The 22,612-nt window shown below is 41.6% G+C and overlaps 1 protein-coding gene across 2 annotated transcripts in view; it reads right to left on the minus strand.

Moving 5' to 3' along the window:
- The window catches only part of SLC7A11 (solute carrier family 7 member 11), a 60,092-nt gene extending 41,653 nt beyond the window's left edge, over window positions 1-18,439 (minus strand). Inside the window, exons 1-5 of one of the 2 annotated variants that reach the window (XM_086746312.1) lie at window positions 18,370-18,439; window positions 15,974-16,199; window positions 12,906-13,032; window positions 8,756-8,871; window positions 941-1,066 (exon numbers count right to left, since the gene is read on the minus strand). In XM_086746312.1, the coding sequence (XP_086602438.1) occupies window positions 941-1,066; window positions 8,756-8,871; window positions 12,906-13,032; window positions 15,974-16,172 (568 nt within the window). In that variant the 5' untranslated portion in view covers window positions 16,173-16,199; window positions 18,370-18,439. Of the gene's footprint in view, window positions 1-940; window positions 1,067-8,755; window positions 8,872-12,905; window positions 13,033-15,973; window positions 16,272-18,369 lie in introns of those variants that run through there. The other variant, XM_086746311.1, reaches the window with a different exon arrangement.
- Window positions 18,440-22,612: the final 4,173 nt, after the last annotated feature.

Genomic DNA, 22,612 nt, shown 5'->3' on the forward strand with positions numbered 1-22,612 from the left:
TGTCTAGCGTTACTGTAAGGAGGGTGGGCCAGAGCTGGTCACCATCTCGCTGATAGGGCTGGAATGGAAAAGTCCCTTCAGGTAAACGAGCATATGACAGTGAGAAGAGTTTCTCTGCCAGCATGGCTCTACCCAAACAACTTCCAGAGAGGCCAGGGAAAGGCCTGCGCAGCCACGTCTGTGCCGGGCGCTGCTGGGGAGAGCAAAGGCGTGTTTTCACCCTGCTTGCTTACACAGCAACATTCATAAAGTCCATAGAGTAATTCTGGCCCTCCAAACACTTCTACTCTCCTTTCCTACGCTTGCAATTAGCCCCAAACTATTGCCTTTAGCTGTGTGCTTTAGTTTTTCACTTGGAAGAAGTAACACGTGCAAATAGCAGGAGCATCCAGTACCTGCAGGTAGGAAGTCCATGAAAGCAACAGCTAACTACCGTTTCTCTTGCCAGCCCAGCACCTTTAACTTCACATCTTGCATCACCAAAGCTTCCTTTATATATTCCCGAATTCTGAACCCACTCCGCCACCACATAATCAGTACCAAACAGGACTGGGCACTAGTCCAGTTAAAGGAGACATATTTTGCCCAGACTGGGCATGTGCTTTGGGGAGGGGTATGCCCATCGGTCATTAGAACCCATCCTGCCCCTCTCACAAAGGTCATGCCAAAGGCAAGTTACAGAGAAGAGCAACCCTGTTGCTCATTTGAAAACCAAGTCTGATCTGCATGGACTCATTGGCATGCTGAAGGAAATACCAGTTCACTCCAGTGTAGTTCCACTTCTAATCAATTACATGACAGTACAGAGCTTCAGTTAAACAAGCACAGACTAATTAAGAGATTTTGCTGGTATAAGCATTACTTGGTGGAGGCAGGTGGGGAAAGACCGGGGAGGGTAAAGATAAAAGCACTTTAAAAGCATTTACTTTTCATTTCATACCTTTAATTAGCTGGATAACTCCAGGGACTATAATTATCAAAATTGCTACAAGCTTGCAAAAGGTAAGAAAAATCTGAATGCGGGCACTCCAGCTGACACTCGTGCTATTCAGGACCATCACCAGCGCTGCAAGGGGAAAAAGAAAAGTCAGACGGAAATACTCATGCCACTGATGTTGCCACAAAACTCTTTGCCTGCAGAGAGGCCACACACAAAATAGATTCTGACGCATTAAAGGAAATACACCCCGATAATCTTCTCCAGCTGCTGCCCTCCCACTTCTCACACTCTCCTTCCAGACACTGCATGAAACGCTTGACCTGAGCCTCTCTGCACAGCACATCCATCTCTCTGTTCTCTGGCTGGCTCCCTCAGCACCACACAGCAGCTCTGTTTACCCAGAACCGTTAGCTGTTGGTAGATGATGGGCCGGTAGAACCCCGCCTTAGATGAAATAAATGAATTGCCTAACCCGTGTCACTCCAGGTTTCTGTATCAGTGCCAGTTTGAGTAGAGATTTGCATTTTCAGAAAACAGTAAAAATTAATAATCATATTCAACTTTCTCACCCCATTCAGGCCCCGCATAAATTTGTCACTTATTTACCCCCGCTCCTCTTTTCCGCTCTTTCTCCTCCCTTATTGCCGTCCCACCAGAGATGCAGGAGAGCCAGAGTACAAGTAACGTGCCCATCCTTGTTGGAAATTGGTGAAGAAACAGAGACCTTTTACTTCTTGAAAAAAAAGCCCAGGTCTGCACCACAACACATAAAGAGATAAGTGAGCAGGGTTTTTATGTCTTGCCTGCTTGGCTCGCATCTCCTTCTGGGTCAGGGAGGGCATCTTCTGGCCCTTACTACAGCACCAACTGACAGGAGGACAGTAGGTCTTATCACTTGCGTGTTGGTTATTGTAGCCTATTTAAACAACTACCTTAGCAAAACAGAATCAATAAAGGAGTTTTGATGTTAAAAAAAAAAAAATATCTAAAGAACACAAAATGTGCGTCATTTCACTAGATAAAATGTCCCTTTCCCCTTCTGCTGCAGGGAAAGGTGAGCGTAGTAAAACAAGCTTGCTCACTCATCTTCTCTTTCTTGCCATCGCATGGAGCTCATGAATTAGCTCCTCATCACAGTCCTCCCATGCTTCAAACTCTCTTAAGAGCACTGGTTTGTCTGTATCATCAGCCATATCACACACCTTGGGATGCATGAAGATGCAAGTTGCTCTCTCCCTCCAGAGTCTGGGAGCTGGTTTGTATGAGCTAGCATTGCAAACCTGGCATGGTACAAGCTTTCTGGCAGCAAACCCCGCTGATTTCTTCCAAGTCTGTTGCACAGGTTCTGTTCGCCGGCAAGGCCAAGGAACGTATAATAAAAAATTCTTCTCAGTTCAAATCAAAAGTAGCTTTGGTTTAATGGAAAAGGGAGAAAATTCCAAGTGAACTGGATTCCAATGTATTTTTAAGATATTTTTAATAAAACAAAAAATCCAGAAAAAAAAAAAAACTAAAAAGTATTTTCTGGCATTTTTATTTGGGAAAGAGAAAGCTTCACTCTCAAATGAACAATTTATCAAAGTCAACATAAATTCACAACATCACTCAATGTGAATTTTTCACCAAAAAAAAAAAGATCTTAAAGGTCAAAATGGTTTTCCAGTTCCGTATTTCACCATATTTCAGAACTGAGGCACTCTTTTCTAAGTCAGAAAGAAATCACTTGGGTTTCTGCAAAGTATCACCTGAGATCCAAATACTTTTTTTTTTTTGCTTTATTACTTCCATATTACTTGGTAGGAAATAGAAAATCCCAGAGGGCTGATTCATTACTTTATTGTCCCAATACTATCTGACATATCTTCACTTATTTAAATGTTGAAAGCTTCCTATAGGTTGCTGCTGAATATTAGCACTGAGTGAGGCTCCCCCTCTTTCCCCAGGGCTTTATTACCGGGAAGGTTAACAACTGTAATATAAGCAAATTATATTTAAAATATTAATTTGAACAACAGTGTTTAAGTTATAAAGAAAAATCCATAAATAAGCACTGGCTTATTTCAAATTTCCTAGAAAGTTCAGGATATTGTACTTTTCCTTCACAAAAAAACAAAGCCCAGGCAGGGACCAGGTGACAAGAAAAAGTCAAGGAAGAGTTTTACGTGTAAGAAAGTATCTGCAATTTGACATCCAGCTTGTTCAGAGTTCAAGCAGACTGCAGTAATTGGTTTGTTACCTTATACGGGTCAGAATAGGTAACAGGAGCATCCTCCTTGCAGAGAGACCTCCTCAAGGTTTTCTAATGCTTCGGTTTTACCTTCTGCATACACATATAAGAATGTCACTGGATGGCAAACTAGCATGAACACTAACATCACCTCACATGGAAACTCAATCTTCCTTGTCAGCCAACCACACACAAGCCCCAAATCTGTATAAGAGCTACAATGACTTGAAAGAAAAAAAAGTTGCAGGCTGGTGTTTTCACGAAGACAGTCTGCCTGTGAGCAGGCTGTGTTAAAACATTCTCCATCTACAACTTTCAAGCCAGCCAAATGTTTCATCTGAGGCTTTCTAATCAAACAGCAAAAGCAAAACAGACACTGCAAGGACTTTCATTTAATGGGGAAGGCGAAGGGATGCTACACCTGCAGTCATTCCAGTGCACGAACCATTAGTTTTGATGGTCCTCTGTAAGAGCAAGTCCCTTGCAGAGATGGACGACCGCACAAGTAGTTCAGATTGCAGGGCTGAGACTTAAGTTCTTGGAAGATTTGAGACCAATTTGGTATCTTTTGGAATTTTGTTTTATTGGACTTAATAGGCTATAAGAATTTACAGTCATCGTCTAATATTTAGTCTTAGCAGTTCTTTGTGTGTAACAGACATAGGGATGTGGAGCTTATATTGCTACCACCTATCGGCACCATACTGGTTGTATTAGCAACTGGATGGTGAAAAGCAACAGAAGTAATGAAAAAAAGCTGCTAAAGAGCAGGAAAAGAATATGACAATGGTGAAGGAAATTATATCTTGGGACTATGGTCATTATTCAACATATCTCTTTTCTGAATAGGGCCTTATAGAGATAATTCAAGAAACTGACACTTTGATATAGGGTCACAGCAAAGATCAGGAGGAAGCAGCAATTCCCCAGTCAAAAAGACACTGAAAGTAGGACTCATCTCTAACTTTGCTAACTAAAAGTCAGGTATCTAGTGTGGCTGCATCCTCAGTGAAGAGACAGTTACCTCCAGAGGAAGAATAACAATACTTTTTTCAGATGCCTATCTCAGATGAAACGAGTTGCCTTCAGGAAATGTCTCTTTCCCTCTTTCTCCACTAACTCTACAGGGAGCATAGACAATTACCTTAAACCAAACACCTAACTAAAAGCAAAATGAATCCTAACCGAGGGGAGTACGGAGGGAGAACAAAATAGGGTTTATGAACAATCAAACATGATGGTAACATCTACCATCTTGCTTTTCACAATCTCTTTTCTCCACACAGCCACAGCTGTAGATGGATAACGAAATCTAACAGGAGAAGCAGCGGTAAGCATTACATCCTGGCCTACTTTTCAAGAATATATGTACCATTGCCTCAGCAGGAAACTAAGGAAACTGCCCTCCCCTAACTTGTCAAGCTTTTAGGGTCAGGGCATTCACACAAAGAAAAAAATACCCTCAATTTGCAGATCCTAATGCGGCGATTAAAATGAAGTCACAGGAGGCAAAAAAGCACCCATCAGAGCAGCGTTTGCCATCCCTGCCAGCCAAGAGATGTCTTAATTTAAACTGTTTGTCTGAAAACTGTCAGCAATAGAGAGCAATGTCTGTAACATCTGCCATGACGGAGGGGAAAAAAAATAAAACAAAACAACACAAAAAAAAAAAAAACCAACAAACTACTAACTATAGACTCACACACACACCAAATTTATGCCAGTAAAGCTTTGGGCTGGAGTATTTGCCAGCAAGTACTGATAGATCTGTACAGCTGACCTTGATTTTCAAGCGTAATATTGCCTCTAACAGCCATAGTCGGGGTTATTAGAGGTTTTTTGGCAGACCTCCAAAAAGGGGGAGAAATGAGACATTATTGTGGTGTAAAGTGCCAAAATTACACATGAATGACTGTTAAAACTTTAAAAAATATGTGTAAGTTGGTAGCCTGCTTTCAGTCTCACAATTTTTTAATAGCTGAAACCTGTTTATCCACTCTCTGATATGGAGGCCAAGTGAAAAGATTAGAACAGGCTCAGTTAAGATTTCGTATCTATTCAGGTTACGTATTGAACAACAGCTCAATACCTTCACACAGTATAATTTATCCCTTCCTGTTACCAATATGTTTAAGTTGACCATTAGGAGAAGAATTAAAAAACACAAAATAAAGCAATATATGAATACAGGGTTTTTTGCACTGTCTGTCACCATGCTTTGCGATGTGATAGGATGCTTCTTCATTGGAAGAAACAATAAATATGGAGAGGCCTATCAGCTTTCACTTGAAGAGAGAAATCAAATTTTCACTCTTTCTCCTAAAAAGAGCATCTTCAGCATCAGAACAAAGGTGGACAGTACCCCTTTTGCTTTGTGTCCTGGGGCTATTGTGTCCAATTCAAGCAAATCTGGCCATTTAGAAGGTCCAGTCTCCTGTTTGATTTTCTTCAGTTGTCCTTCCCTATCCTGGGGCACATCCAGCTTCTCTCTCCTCTACCAAGCCACTTATTTTCATAAAAATTGTAGTAATTAGATACCTTTGAGATGTCTGCTCTTCTCTCAGGTACACTTAAATTGACTGAGTTTAGAAAACATTTCTGGCAGACTGACAGATAGACTGAGATACGCATATCCAGTATTTACCCAGGTTTTTCTCCTTGTGGAGATTTACTTGAGAAATACCAAGTGAATTAAAGCTATTTCTACGTTTGAAACAACAGGGAGCCTTTGCTACAGAGGTTCAGAAAGCTGAGGTATCTGAAGAGAATCTCCACACAAGCATCCTCCTCTCTACCCAGCCATTGAAATGTTTGGACTTTGGGTTTTGGTTTTTTTTATTATTAAAATATATATATATATATATATATGAAAGCACCATATAGCGGAACAGAAAATTTGCTACTACAGATTGGTCAAAGTTGCTCAGAACAGATGTGATTTTCAGGGAAATTTTGTGCCCAGCATATGCTTTTTCCCTATAAATAATAAACCAAGAATGAGGGTATTTTTAAAAACCAGTAGTTCCATTTTAGCTCTCATCTGATCTGCATCACTTCTGCAGCACCACTGTTCCTTTTTCACAGCTGAGGCACTGAGGTGGAATGGTGGGGAGCAGAATGGGCTGTTGGCCCTCTACAAGAATTGCTTGTTTGCAGCTGGTAAAAAAGGAGCAGTATTTGCCACTCCGCACCTCATAATCCTGCTTGCATCCATGTCAGGCAACCTTTTAATAATAGGCTTAAATTGCAGAAAAGGATGTGTAGGTGGGAGGGAGAAAAAAAAAAGATTAAAAAGAGAGAAAGGCTGTCTTGTGTCAAGGATAGAAAAAAACTGGGCTACAGTATTAAGAGAGTCTTTACAAAGTCCCTCACTGGAAGTCTTAAGACCAGTTTAGACAAACACCTGTCAAAAATTGTTTAGATACTCTGATTGTGTTTGTGGGCAGGAGTTCACCTGGAGATTTTCCAAAATCTCTTCCTGCCCTTTCTAGTATAATCTGAAATGACAAGGCAAAACTATAGAACAAAGTCTCACCCAAGGACAGAGGTCAATGCTGATTCCCACTACCTTTCTCCAACACAATAAAGGCAGATACGCAGAGAACACCCTATCATCAGGCACAGGACAGAGAAGGGACCAGGACCATTAAAATGGATTTTAAGATATTCAGGGCTCCGACGTGTCTGTTGAGCTCAACAACACCTTAATCTTACCTATCGCTCTGCCTACATGCACAATACAAAAAATTCACAACAATTACCACCACAACAGATAATTGTTGACTGAATACCAGTCATACTCTCTGCAATCCCAAGCTTAAGTGTATCATATGATCAAAAACTACTACAAATGAAACTCCACTGCAGAGCATATTGCAAAGAATAAAGATAAAGCCTCAGTCTGACACGTCACTGTGTTCCTCAGCACATTGTCCCATTCACCATCACAAACTTTCCACAAGAATCCCTTCTTTCAGTGAAAGGGCAGCTCATCCTAACCCGCATCGTGCAGACCTGTGCTCGCCGCAGGAGCAGTCTGCTGTGACCTCCTCTCTCCCTTTAGGCTGTCATTATTTCAGCATAACTCCACCCCCCCACTACTTCTTCGTTTAATTATTTTGAGGAGCCCTGGCTTGTCACATAGATTTTCAATTAAATTAAAAGCAATAAAAAACCTATTTCAAATTGCTCACTTATTGCGTTCGATTCACGTGCATTTAACAAAATGTTTTGATGGAGCCCTCACTTAACATTCCTTCTGTCTCAGTGACCTTGAAGTTACTGAACATCTGTTTCCCCCTTATCTTGCACTGGAATATTTTAGACAGATGTAGCTATAAAAAGTCATTGACCTCAAAATTCAAGCCCTTAATTCAATTATTCCTATGAAACCTATAGTTTGTGCATAATTAAGTTAGAAAGAAATGCAGTCACATACTGATTTTTTTAGCACTCCTGGCAGAAGGGAACTCTTATTAAGAGAGCTGCTACAAAAAGCCACAGTAACCCGGAGACTGGAAATTTCAAAGTCAATTGAACACCCTAGCCCAAAGAAAGAAAAAGTCATTTGAACCCATTATTGTGCAAAACCAAAGGGGTCTCCTGGGTGCCTTTGATCATTTTGCACATCTTATTTCCTTTTGTTTCTGATCTGTGCACTGACCAAATTGAAAGGATCAACCTCTTAGGAATTACTTAGGTCTACTCCGCGCTCTCCTCCCAGCACAGCCGAATGCACACGTGTGCAAGGAGTGTAGTCACCAGTGACCGGACAGAACTGGAAACAAGCCTCTAGCACTGCAGGCACATGGCTCCAGAGTCCCATTCACATCACAATTTGCACCTTCCCATTTCATGTGGCCTCCCACACCAGCCCAGGTGCACACCATAAAGCTCCTGGTCTCGGGGTAGTCTCCCTCCTTTCACTGGCAATTATTTGCCCTCTGTAGCCCTAAATGGTCCCTCTGACACTAATTGCAAAGCTAGCAAGAGTAGGACAAGTTGCTGGTAACAGACACATATTTTTGTCAAGCTGTACACCCCACTCCCAAAGTCATCAACTGGGTTCCTGCTTCCTGAACCACAAACGCCTCACTTGCTACGAAGGACAGAGTGGGACTAGGGAAAATGATCTCAAGTTGCCCGTGCTCCACTCAAGAGAACTACATTTCTTCATGGCATCATACTTGGCACTCAATTGCCTCCTAAAACAGAGGTAGAGCAAAGCACTTAAAATCAGGCAATCATTCTTCCATATCTCTGGCACTGGCTCACCATCTCTTCGGGACTGAAATTGCTTCCACGAAAGTAATGAGAGTTCTGCCATTAATTCAAGTGGCAACAGAATCAGCCTTGGCAATAGATTTTCTCTGCCATTAATACAGCCTGCTATTCTTTTTACTACTGCGTACGTTCACAAACACACACGCCCAGGCAAAAAGTCACGCTGATGCCCTTGGCATTGGATGCACAGTCATTTTGTGATGATTCACACCAAACAACTACCTGTTCAATGTGCAATTACTTGTTTTTTTTTTCCAATTTACATCATATTTACCCTTCCCTGAAACCTGAAATTGGATACTTACTGATGCCAACAGCTGTAATAAGTTTAATCGCAAGTTCTGGGATTTCACACTGCATAAAGAAAGGTTCCAAAATGTAGCGTCCAAATGCCAACGATATCACTGCTGTGGCAGCAGGGCTAGAGTAAAAACACCAACAGAAAAATAAATAAATAAATAAATCACAAAATTGATCTGCAATAGTACATAGATAATATTCCTATGGGATCATGTTGCAACTTTACTATCACAGAACTGTGGACTGTACTTAATTTTTGTGCCTGCTCATAACTGCGCTGCCCTGTACCATGGTTTCTGATGTGGCAGGAAATCACAAGCAGTTCAGCTTTGCTCAGCGGTTCTGATTTTGACAGCAACACTTCTTACCAGGATCGCTCTTACAACTTCCATGTTGTGAAGCAGCCATAAACAGAAAGGAAAGGTATCAACAGAAAGTTTCATTCACTTGCTTGAAATGAACAAGGTCAGAATTAGGTTATATGGGCAAAACCCTGAATAAAAGTCGTTGAGGACTGAATTTTAGTGGCCAGGTATATCTCACTCCTCAGAGACACAAGCAAATTCATTTCAATCAAGCTGAGAATTCTGCTTTACTAAGTATCCAAAACCTACCCCAAGTCAAGTCAGTTATTAAAATCTGAAACAATGCAAAAAAAAAAAAAATGAAAATGAGATTTTCTAAAATGCAAACAGACCTTGTTCCTTTTACTAACAACTTCCTAGCACTGCACGTGAGAGTAAAAATCCTTGAAGTAGCAAAAGCACCTACCATGAAACAGAAAAATGTGAAGAAAGGCAGGCATGCAGCTGTATTTACAAATTTGAAATACTCATAATGTTCATAGAGCCTTTCTCTTGAGACAAGCTATATGTTTGCCAGAAGCGTTAGCACTGACACATATTAACAGCAAATTACCCTGTGCCTTGGATCAGGTGCTGTCTGCGTATTACGGTTCCAGTGGTCCATCCACATTTGGTTTAGGAGGACACTTTCACTCTTCTTGGGACAGCTGGTGGCATCTGTGCTTCATCACACACCATAAGGACAAAAGGGCATATGATTCTGCCTCAAAGGATTTTTGAGTTCAACAAGAGTTCATGCAAATTTCTTGTGAAAAAAAAGATCTACAGCATTTAATAGAATAATGCCTCATCTTATAGAATTTGAATAAAAAGGTAGTTGCTAAAAATGCTATGGAACAGTGTAAAAATTCTGCAGAGAAGCTATTATTTTCTATTAAGCGACAAAGGAATTTTCCACAAGAGAGTTTCGCCCTTGAAACAAAACCCAATTTCTTAGTGTTATGACTCAACCCAAATGTCACACATTGCTTTGGACCAAACTGCGGAGCAGCAAAGAGCAGAAGTATCTTCCTCGGAAAGTTTCTGCGCAGAGACACAACGGCTGCTGCTGGTGTGTCCCCCACGCATGAGGAATGTTCCTCTCCCCGGCCAACAATCAGCTTTGCAACTTTTGTCTTCACTCAGGGACCAAATGGGCTCTGCACTAGATTTATGCAGACATTTACTGACTTTACCTCGGTGCAATATTTCTCATTTACATAAGATCACCAGGCTTCTGGCTTCTAAATGCTGCAGCCTGCCAAAAGTAGTTCGAAGTGTCCTAGATCAGATGAAAGATCAGATCTTTGGAATGTTCCCAGCCTTTTTTTCCTCAGTCCTAGCTCCTCTTTCCAGAACTTGCATTTTTCCCTCTCATTTTAAGAAAGGCCTTTTTAAAGAGGCAGCCACTGCGATCCACAACCCAATGTTTTTAAAAACATAGCTCCTAAATTCTACCTCTAATAAATATCTGTGTCTCATATTCCCATGTTTGGGGGAGATGTTGCTGGCAGATCCATGGAGCTGAAGGAATGGGGCTTTTTCCTTTGGACTGGAATCCTGAAGAAGGGCTGGCCATCCCCTAACAGCTAGATGTTCAGGAGCAAACAGAAAGTGCATCAGCAGCTTTCACTGAAGGGCAAGGAGCACAAAAAGCCACCGGGAAAGGGGCAGGAACAGTGCCCAGCACATACCAGAGGTGTGTGAGTCACTTGGCAGCGCACCCTCACCCAACCTGTGTTTAGCAGCCACCAAAGGTGAGCACTACAGACAATGCATTCACTTGCTTGAGAACCAGTTTGGGGTTTTGTTTTGTTTTGTTGTTGTTGTTTTTCTGTTTTGGGTTTTTTTAAGGTATGTAGTATACCCACAAACTGACGTTCAGGGAGAAAAATGTGTCGTGTAAGACACATCTAAACAGCAAGCGGTGCTGGCACAGTTTAATCAGTCTGTAGGCAGAGTTTAAGGGTATCCTAGAGTGTAAAATAGTGGCTGAAAAGATACATGAGAGCAGGAGATGTTTATTTTGGTCACGGCTGCTCCACCAGCTCGTGGGTATGATAATCCTGCAATCTCTCAGAGGAAAAAACAGCTTAGCTGAGGAGTGTGTGTGCAACTTCATCTACTGAAAAAAAAAAAAACCCTAGATACGTATTAGGTCTCAACTTCTTCGACGGCAGCAGCCGATTAGTTTACCGATGCAGGAGTCGCATATGAAACTCCATACAGAGTTTCTGCAGCACTGCTCTGATCATCGCAAGTTATAACAAGCACTTCTCCCTTGCTGCCTCTCGGATTTGATGATTAAAGAATCCACTGATGTTCCTTCCCATGCAGGATGATTATTTTCTGGGTGTGGGGCAGATCATCGTGACTAAGAGTGTTTTCATGACACTCCTGGGACACTGTCATATATTAAAAAAAAAATAATAATAATTTTGCAAGGAGAGGAAGTTATGAATCCTGGTTTCTTGTGGGTGTTTGTGCCTAGGATAACAAGGTCCCACCTAGTAAGGTGCAGGTTAAGAGGGGGATTTCTAACACTGCTCTCTTGTTGATTCAGCAATGTGCAATGATGTAGCTACCTTCACAGCACTGTGCTCCTCGCAGTGAAAACATAGCTCTGTTTCCTTTGTCTGGTTTTCATTTTTGGCAAAAAGTTAATACAGTTAAGACATCTTTCATCACATTTGATGGCAATTAAGCAGCAAATTCAAAGGTTATGTATGGGTGGGGAGGATGTAAGGGACTATCTAACATACACAATGATTTCCTCCGGAAACAAAATAAGGATCTATGGATTCATAATGACTCAGCACTGTCAGTGCTTTTAAACTCCACAGTCTGTGCTAGAACTTGTTAGTATTATGTAAACATAGTTGTGATTTGAAGTGAGGCATGCGCTTTTGTGACTCATTTGCTGATTGTGGGAGAGAGGGGCAAGGAGTGCTAATGAGCCTGAGGCAGGAATGGAGCATTCCCAAAGTCATTTTGTGTGAGTTGCCTGTTCTACATGTAACAAGCTCTCCAGCCTCAGCAAGACTATTAAAAAAAAAAAAAATTGAAAATTCAAAGGGCCACATTTGAGTGTGATAAAAAGATCAATTTACTTTATGAAAATTTATTTTATGTGATATTCAGCATCTTCATATTGTAACTTACCTATACGACATCAAGGGCTGCATGAATCAGAGGCTTACAAACCAAAACAATGCTTTGGAAATTTCAGATATGTAAGGTCTTAATGTTGCTTTTCACAGTAATCAAGAGTTAAATTCTCCAACACCTCACAAAACCAAAAAATAGGGATCTGAATTGACATCTAAAGAATACATGGTGCCCCCAAATCTCAAGAAAACTACTGGACGATAGCTTCACCAGGAGTTATTCCTATATCCATGGACAACAGCAACTACTCCAAAAGCTAGTGCCAAGACTGAGAAAATGTGGCAGTGACGTCCCTCTTCCAGTATACTATATATAGGCATGGGTATTAGCATCGTTAGTGACATTAATGGATACAGTAGGCTTAGCAAAATTAAAGCAAGTAGTTGAATTTGTGTGGCAGGCAGTTTTCTTAGAATAGCATTTTTTCCTCCCATACATGCACATACATCTTTTTGAATGTTTCAGTGTTGACAAGGAAAATAGCGTTGTTAAATTCTCTGAAGCAACCATACTAAAAGAACACAGCGCATTGATCAATATATATTTGATTTGTTTTGCCTATCATGTACTGGGGATTTTTCTTTATGAGTGAAAAGTGTATGGCCATCAGGAAAGAAACACAGAAAAGCCACAATACACTTACCGAATGATGAGTAATTCAACCCAGACTCTCACAAAAGCAGGTAATGGGCCAAAGGCCTCCAGGATATAGGTGTAGTGACCACCAGATTTCTTAATGCATGTTCCTAGTTCAGCATAGCAGAGGGCACCTGTGAGAATTAAACTGTGGCATCACGAGACATATCCAGAAATACCTTTCAAAACATTTGTAAGCTAAACAACGGAGCTGCTGTGGTATCACAACTACTTTTGATAGATTTTAATCATTTTTTTCAAGCAATTTTGCAAGTTTCCGTTCATTCAGCTAGACTTGCAGTCAACCAAATTTTACATAGATATGGTTACATTTACATGTAAAGCCACTGAATAAACTCCTTGCTATCAACGCATTACATTACTCATCCCTATCTTGTGAAGAGAGACGACAAAACGCTGCATCACGCCAGCTACCTCGGTTCCCCAGCCAGCCTGAGTGCACCGCTAAGTGAAAGCCTTCTGACACATTTGCTTGTTATCAAACAATGATCAGCTCTCTTCAGCCTTAGAGAAGCCTGGCTCAGACCCTGAAAACCGTACTGCCTCTCCTCAGCTGCTGGTGAAGCCCTTGACTGCCCCAAATTTGGAAGCGGGCATTGCAGATTAAGAATTTTCCTCAATAGTACTCCCAATATTTTATATACAAAATTTGGGGGATGGCTTAGCCCTGGCTTTTCAACACTGGTGCGGTTATGCTATGTGCACTACTAATGCAATGAAAGCTCAGTTCATTTCTGCACTTCCTTAAACACAGAGCACGTTTTCATAGTAGGAAGCTCATTTCATCCTTTGGTGCCTTTATGCTGACTGAAATAAAGCCCCACCATCATCACATGGCTGCATTAGTTCACGCAGAAGCAGTTCAGGCCCCTTTGGAGCAAGGGCTAGTGGCATTCCCAGCAAGCAGCAGCTCTCAGAGAGCTCCCCGAGGCTGCTGCCGGCACAACGCACGGCCTCTGCCCTTACGGAGCATGCAACAGCGCGTTGCAACGATGAGGACATGCGTGAAGCCTTCTTCACCTGTGCCCCATCTGCTGCTGTTGCTTAGTGAGCCATCACCCAGTGCATTCTCAGCTCCACGAGTGGACCACATCAGCAGAGAAGTCTACCACGTCTGATAAATGTAGGCAGCCCTTTCAGAAGAGTCTGAGAAGCCAGATGAAAACAGTAATAAAGTTTGTAAACACCAGATCACCCAGAGTTAAGATCAGCAACATATATGGGCTCATTTCGGCTCTGTTCCCTGCATGCTTTTATGCTGCAGCCCTTTAAGATGAAAATGATGGCTGTGAAAACCACATAACATGTACAAGCCCATTAAAGCTGTACCACATTATGACAAATTCCATCCTTGTTCATTCGCTTTGTTTGGGGTTTTGCAAAAAAATGCAGCAGCTTTTATCTTCTATTCTTCAGCTCACCTGAAAATGTACTTAAAGGAATTCTTACAGCCACATTAAAAAAAAAAAAAAAAAAGAAGAAAAGAAAAAAAAGCTATTGATGGGATTTTCTCATGCCAGCATCTTTTGTTGAAGTTCAGTATTAAATTAAACAGCGTTTCAATACATGTTATATACGCAGCCTCAGAAAGACCTTAAGAGATCTTTGCATGTGATTTTACTATAATTAAGTCATGCAGAAATGAAAAACACCCATGGCACCAAAAAAGAAAGAAAAATATCTGTAACAGGTCCGTTCAGAGAAAGAGATAGTATCTTTTGCTGGGCCATATTACATGGTTCTTCATATCTTGAGATTGGGAAGATGACCTAGAAAATTCTTCTATAAAAGAGATTTTTTTTCTTTTGCTGCAGACTACTTCACAGCCAGGAAATTACCACTATTAAAATTAAAGCCAAAAGTGCAATGCTTAAGTAAATTCTATTTTGACTAAATCTAAAGACCAAGGTCTTCTGACAGGGTTACAAATGGTATCTGAGGTCTTTCTTTATAGGGGAATTTTGATTACAGACAGGACTTCCTCATTTATACAACACGTTATGCTGCACATCGTACCGATACATTTAACGTTTGACCGAAATGGGTCCTAACTTGCTTGCACTGTCTGTTTGGCTTGGGTGGGCTTGACCTGTAAACAGTCCGTGTTTCTTTTAAGCTCAGAGCCAATTTACACAGGCTGGCATTTGCATGTTCCACCTACTAAGTAGACACATGTTACTCTGTGTTTGCCTTCTTTACCTCCTGCCAGAAAACAAGTTGTTTCTGTTTTAAATAAAGCCAATATTCATGTTAGTTCTTCAGCTTCTCTGAGATTAACTCATTAAGTGGGTCAACGGACCCTCTGTCCTGCAGAGGCCAGGGTGGGGTTTTCCACTCTGAATGGGGGCTTTGTGTACAGAACAAATAAAGTGGGATTCTTCAGAATTTAATACTCCTCAAAACCACACAATATTAGTAAAAACGGTCATGCTAGGCAGGCAAGTAATAAAACTTGCATTACAAATTTGTTTCCACCACACTGTTTTTTCCAGCGCAGTCTTTCAAAGCAACATCATGAGCGAGGAATGAAATAAAGAGCAGTAATACACGACTGGGGAGAGGGGTTATTAGCGTTATTATTTTGCTCGCTTTCATGCTAATACAGCTTACATCCAGCGGGAATTATTCCTCTCAGACCTTGTTGTAGCCTCAAGGGAACTAAGTCACGCTGTCTAAACATTTCACTGATGTTTGAGCAGAGTGACCCGCATCCCCAGCTGCCAGGGGGCTGACCAGCAAACCATAAACTACCTCTCTACAGCCAGAAGAAAAACATTATACGTACAGCACACTGTATGACATAAAATGGATATTTACTTTTTCTGTTCCTCCAGGAATCCGAAAGAAACAATAATTTATGCTTCCAATCTTTACTGACCAGGTGCCGGGGGTTGCATCCCTCCGCACCCTCCATGCAACTAAAATCTGCTGTAGCCCTATTGGTCCTCAAGCTCCAGACTGTGCCTTTGCTATCCAATAGCAAAATCAGATAAATAACAGCAATAATCCACCAGCCGCCCCTCTGGACCAATTAGAAACTTTTAAGGGACTTACCGAAGAGCGAGAGGATACCGCACACTGTCCAGACGGTCAAGGACATGCCCACGCTGCCCGTGTTCTTCAGGATGCCTTTGGGAGAGATGAAGATGCCAGCCCCGATGATAGTGCCAATGATGATGGATATCCCCCTCAAAAGCGTCACTTTCTTCTTCAGCACAACTTTTCCCTCCTGGGCTGGCTGGCTGCTGTCCATAGAGAGCAACTTGCCATTAGCTTGCCCCTGCAAGTACCTTCCATTAGAGACCGCACTTACAGGAGCTTTCCTAAACATGCTACGGTGCCACCAGCACACCCACGGCGAGCACAGGCAAAGAAGTTCGCAGCAGAAACTCGAGGGGTTTTTTTTGCCAACTACTTAAGTCTCTCTTCCTCTGCCCTCTCCTATCTTTCCAGCTGCTCCCACGCACAGGTAGCAAGCTCCTGGAGTGTATTTGAGCCTTTCCTGTGATCCGAACGCCGCTCGGGAACACCTGCGCTTTCACACAGCGAGCTGGTGCTGCCCTATCATTGGAAACCAGCTCAGCTTCCGCGTGGACTTGTATTTAAGCTCTTGTCATACCAAGTTACTCCAGCTGAATGATGATGCAAATTCTGCAGGTTTGCATCAGCCATTTGAGAAACCCTCTGGCATTAGTCAGCATTTCTTTTTTTTTTTTTTTTTTTTTTTTTCCTTTTTAAACAGTAGGGGCATGTTGCACAACCGACCTGAGGGTGGTGGAAAGAACAAAGCACTTGCTAGTAAACCGAGCCAATCAGGCTGAGCACATCACCCTCGACACCCCGAGCCACGCTCCCAAATTCTTTTAAAGCAACTCGGAGCCAGAAACAAAAGCCTGCCTAAACACAAAGCTCATCAGAGCGCGAGGGGAAAAGAAATCAAACAGGATACGTCATCCCTGGGTCTAATCCAATTTCTTTCTCAAAAAACTCCTCTTAACAAAAGTTAAGTTTGTGGGGCTTAACTTCTTCTGTCGCAGTTGATAAGTCTAGCTGAGATCTGTGTTACCCACCTGGAAATCTGTATAGGGACTTGGACCTACCTAAAGAATACACAGACCACCCCCTTGTTACCCTGAGTCGCCTAGCAACACACCCAAATCAGCCTAGTGAAAACCCCGGGTCATTTCCACAGCGCAGTCATTTTCATGCACGCGCCGTGTTTCTGGGATGTTGGTAAGCAACGCTGCGACAACACTTCCCCTGAAGAAATACTGCAAACGTTTATGGCCACCTCACGTGCACAATCTCGCAGGAGGAGGATGACACCCCAGCGCAGGGGATCTCCGGTGGCTCCGGAAACAGAAAGGGGGTTTCTGTGTTATCATAGAGCTTCCCCGAGCAGATAAACAGGCAATCACATGCGTAAATACTTTTGTTTCACCACCCAACCATTGAAATTCAAACCTGAGAAATTAAACTGTTAAAAAGTGGAGCATTCTTGTAAAAAAGTGCAAAAAAAGATCGATAGCCTTCGAGCACTTGTAACCTAATCGAGGGACAGGCTGTGCAATACATGCCAAAGGGGAAAAATCCTTTGTAGCGTAACTATCGCAGCTGCTCGTGGCTTCAGATTAGATCAGTGCAAAGAGAAATGATTACCGCACTCACTGCTCTTACAGCTACTGCTTAATTAGGACGTAGGATTGGGGGGGGGGGGGCGTGGAGGGAGGGTAGTTAAAACATTTTATCATTTGAAAAGCAGGCACGGAGCTCAGAGCACTCCTGTGCTTCAAATTTATGTGAGAAAGAGGAGATCCTGGAGTATCAACACACTGCAGCGATAAAATTTCAGTGTTTTTAAAGCCTCATATTTTCAGTTAACCTGTAATAATTTGCACTGAGATAAAAGAAGTCATAAAAAAAAAAATCTTATCTGGTCTAAATGCACACAGGGAAAAACCAAAGTGATTGCAGCTTTTGATTGGTAGTGCTTGCCTGTTTTCTGAGCACATCCTACTTCTTCTTGGTCCCTCACTTCTCTGTACAGCTCCCACTCCCCTTGTCACTGCACGGCCTGCCCGACATTTGGGGGAAGCCATCGCCCCTCCAGCACGTGCCATAGGAGACTGGGGGAAGGACTTCCTCTGGTCACTACGCAGTCCAAAGCGAGCCGGTTTTCACCACCCCAGTTACATGCAAAGCCACGAGTTGACTGTGTGCCACGCAGAATTGTTTTCCCTTGATCTGCGTTTCATAGGCTGCCCCCCAAATAGATTATAAATGCCCGAAGTAAGTAACTAGATCAAATCAAACCAGGAAAAGGAATTAACCACACAACTGGCTTGGGCTGATGACTTTTACTTTAATTTTCAAAGGCTACTTAATGAAGAAACACATGACATCTTAAAACACTTAACACTTTGAGATAATCACTCTTAACTCATGCTTACCCTTCATTTACACAGGAAGATGGTTCCAAGATCAAACCAAAGGCTCAGTAACCTCCCAGACGATCCCGAGGCAGCTCCCAGCAGTCCAGCTGTCTGCATCAGCTATTCAGTAAAAACGCTGGACAGCATAATGGCTTTCAAATTTCATTTGACCACTAGCCAGATGAATGCGTGCTTGCCCGTTGCTATTAACGCTCTCCCACGCAGGGCAAAGGGTGTGCTTGCGTTTTCTGTGGTATGGGGATAACACACACGCAAAGCTTCGGATCATGTGAAATTCACAGTGAAATTTCTAAAGTAGGAACTAAGGAAGGCTAGATACAGAAAACTTTTGTTCCTAAATACTGGCAGATAGCTAGTGATCACATTATTTGTAGCCTTCCCAGTGAGTACAGTTCTGTACACTGCTTCTCAATGCTATCCACTAAAAATAAAAAAAAAATATGAAAAAAAAAAAAAGGAACAGTTTTTCTCCTTTGAGTTCAAGCCTTACTTCCTACTATCAGTTCCACCTAGGACAGTGAATACTAATTTGGTGTTGGGGGATTGTTTGTTATATTCTGGAAATTTCATGTGAATTCTCCATCGCCTGAGCCCAGTCCCAAGGAAGGCATGAAGCTGGAAAAGGCTCATTACTCTCTGCTGCCCTCCGTTATACAGCATACTCACAAAGTCTGTTCTGATTATTTGTAGCACATCAGCCACTTTCATTTGAATTATTCATCACAAAGCATGGACCATGGTATCACTGTGCAACTGCAACACGCAATACTCGGTGTCTTTCAGAGAGCTCTTCTGAAAGCAGGGAGCTTACCCTGTCCAACACTCAGAACAGCCTTTTTCTTCCCTAAAAATCCACTTTGAAAACAGAACAAAAATGTTTAAGGTGCAATTTAGAACAATGAAATTATTTAAAGTAATGTTTCTGAAAAGGGTGCTCTGAAAACAAACCTTCAGCCTCTATTAGCAGCTGGCATTATGTACAGCCTTTTATTGTTTCTCTCTGGTTGTTTGGGTTTGGTTTTTTTTTCCCCATCATTCATAGACATTTTCTCCTTAACAAACATTTTAAAGCGTAACCAAGATCATACTTTTGAGTCTCAAAACCTACCTACCTATGACCTGTTTCAAACAGAACTCCTTACCAGCCAAGCCCGCAAGTCCTCCTGCGTCTGCACCCTGCAGCGAGCTAAACCACTCGCTGACAGGGTCGGCTCCCTGTGCTGGTTGCCTGCTGCTGTCGGTGGGCTCTGGTGACCAGGACCAGTTGCGCTGCTGGGACCTTCCACAGTGTGTATAACACAGCCTTTCTGTCAGCTGCGCTGCACTACTCCAGCAAACGAACCACTCGAGCATCACGGGGACGGAATGAAGACACCAAAGCGTTTCACAGGCTGCACGTGCCTGATACGGGAGCATCCCCATTCTTCACACTAGTAGAGCTTGTGTCAAATACCTGGACACAGTTGTATCTCCTACTCCAAAGAAGCCACAATTTTGATATTTCCCTTGGGGAATGCTACAAATCACACACACAGAGCATTCCCTGTTACGAGAACGCTACACCACACACCGTGGTGAAGGACCTAAAATTCAAGCTTGGGCTTGAGTTTCTACTGCTAAAGCCCACAAAAACTCCTTAATTTCTAGGTGTATGAAGCATACCTTGACAATCCTTCTGGGCATTTGTATATCATTATTGCATCGAGCAAATCCTAAAAGTCACAAGACAAGCCCTCGGGTCACACATTACCACACTGACTGGAGACACAGGAATAAAAAAGGAAGTATATCAAGACTGAAGAGGCGAGAAAAGCCCCAAACTCTTTCCTGTGGGTGGCATGGCATGAAAAAATTGTTTAGAAAACCGAGCCGAGTCTTCTCTGTATAATGCTGAGCTGTTTGCAAGCCTCAGAAAACAGCCCTGTAGGAAGGCGGTAGTCTGGTTTCAAATGTCAAAGGAGGGCAAAATACTTAAAAGTATTTTTCATGTAGATAATCTAGCATTGAAAACTTCTGACTGGGGATTTTCTGCTCCTTTTGTAGCACTGAAAAATAGTTTAACTAGCATTGAGAGGGAAAAAATTAATCTGTAAGCAATTTAAGAACTAAGGTGTCACTGAGAATTAAGTGAGAATAGTACTATCACGAAGTAGACAAAAATCTCAGTAGATTGAGATAGCTTTTTTAGTTATAGTGCAAACTCAGAATTGTGAGATGACAAACAACTTGTTATTGTCTTTACTACAGGTCAAAGATTTAGTTAAAAATGGAATTACTGAGAATGTTGAGGGGAGTGTTATTTTGCAGTTAGAGAATTACTTGCTTAATTATTTTGCATTCCACTTTATGCCAGAAACAAAGAAGATATTTAGAAGAAAAACAAAAAAAAAATGAGAAGGAATGAAACACACATCCAGCTCAGAGGCTTTAAAAGTATGACAAAATCCTATAAGAAATCCAAAAGCAATTCAAATATTATTTTTTGTATTTTCAGGAAAATCCTTCCAACAAAATGCCTATACAGTCAGCAAATAGAAATCTTGTTCCAAGAGGGCTGCAGACAATGATAGCAGTTTAGAAAGCAAATACTTCTGAAAGCTTCCCTGTCTTCAATTTGCTGACAGTTGCCAGTCAATTTTCAACTGGAAAAGAAAAAAAGAATGTCAGAAATCTCTCCTATTTTTCCTTACTACTAAAGCTTTATTTCAAAAGGCACAATGATCTTGGCTGAACTGTTTGATATTTTAATTATTTTTTTTATTAATTAAGTGGACAAGAATCATTAGCACGTGGTACCAAGCAAGAAAGCTTCACATCATGAGAGAAAGTCAATTCTTACTGAAACGCTGTGTATATGAAAGCATGATTGTGTTTTATACTATCTCATTTTTCATATTCAAGATATATGCAATTATAACCTAAGTAATGCTGTACATAAATATTATTCTGAGTTTTCGGTGTTTGCATTTCTCATCAGCAGAATGAGAAAACAATCTTCAGAGTCACTATGTTATTGTTCCTCAACTTCTGCATGCAAACATTGAGATACCCCATGGCTTTCCAGAAATCAAGACCTCAGGGTAAATTTCCGTCAAAACTGCATGTGCCAGGTACCTGGCATAATGGCAAAATTCCTGTCAGCTTCAGCGAGTCAGGGTTTTACTCAGGCTGTCTCAGGCTAGGCTAGGCATGTGAACAGAATTAATCAGCACTACTGAAAAAAAAAAATCAAGATTTCTAAAAAATCAAAGCAGAGAGACAGAATTAGCACGGAGAATATCTTCTTCCCTAGTTCATTTTTCCGTCTTCCTGATGAGAATTCTTCATCCTAGACAAAAACTTTTAATGTAATCATACAACAGCTGCCTAAACTATAAAATTTAGGCTTGGCTATTTAATTACTCCCAATTCGCTTTCATTGTATTTTTCACACAATTTGTGTAGTATTCTGTATACACGAAAAAGGATCCTGAGGCATTTATCTTACTCCTCTACTTGGCCAGGTCCTGTACCTTAAGTAAATCATATTTTTCCACTATGAATCAAATCTTTCTACAAGATCATTTAAAAGGGTTAATGATACTTATCCCAATTCACAGGTGTGACAGACTCAGTCACTGAATTCTGTTACCAAAATAACCTATCCAAAATCTTGGAAAGGGGAATTTCAACAACTTAACCAAAGTTTTACTTTACTGACCACTCTATGGGGAAATCTTTCCAATTGTTTCTCTTAATCTGAACTCCAGTTCCTTGTTCTCACCCTTAACAACAGGTCACCCTTCATTCCTGCCAGGTTTAGTGAGCTCATTCCTCTCCTGTTGCATACAGCTTAGACTAGATGGAGCACACCTTCAAAGTTATTTTATTTTTCTGAAACAGAAAACTACTCTCTTACCCAAGAATAATTGTAATGGGATTTTTAGATCCCATATCATTCCTTTTCGCCATTGCCAAATGCAGCAATAGCTGCATCTATGGATTTCTCTTTTGGTTCATTTAATGTAGCTTTTTGTCTGGAGATCACACAAGTCTTGGCTGCGGCCTCTTGCAGGTCACGAACGCAACGAGGTCAAGGTCTAGTCAATAAACTGCCACGTGCTTAGGGCTTCTTTAGCACCAGCAGCAATGGCACATGTGCATTGGGAGCGACGGACAGAAGCATCTCAATCAAGGGTTGAAGCGGTGACAGAGTTTACCACAAGAAGGGATTAAACTGCAGAAAAGCAAAAGCACTGCT

This window comes from Chlamydotis macqueenii, chromosome 4, assembly GCF_036417535.1.
Source record: "Chlamydotis macqueenii isolate bChlMac1 chromosome 4, bChlMac1.mat, whole genome shotgun sequence".
NCBI lineage: Eukaryota > Metazoa > Chordata > Aves > Otidiformes > Otididae > Chlamydotis > Chlamydotis macqueenii.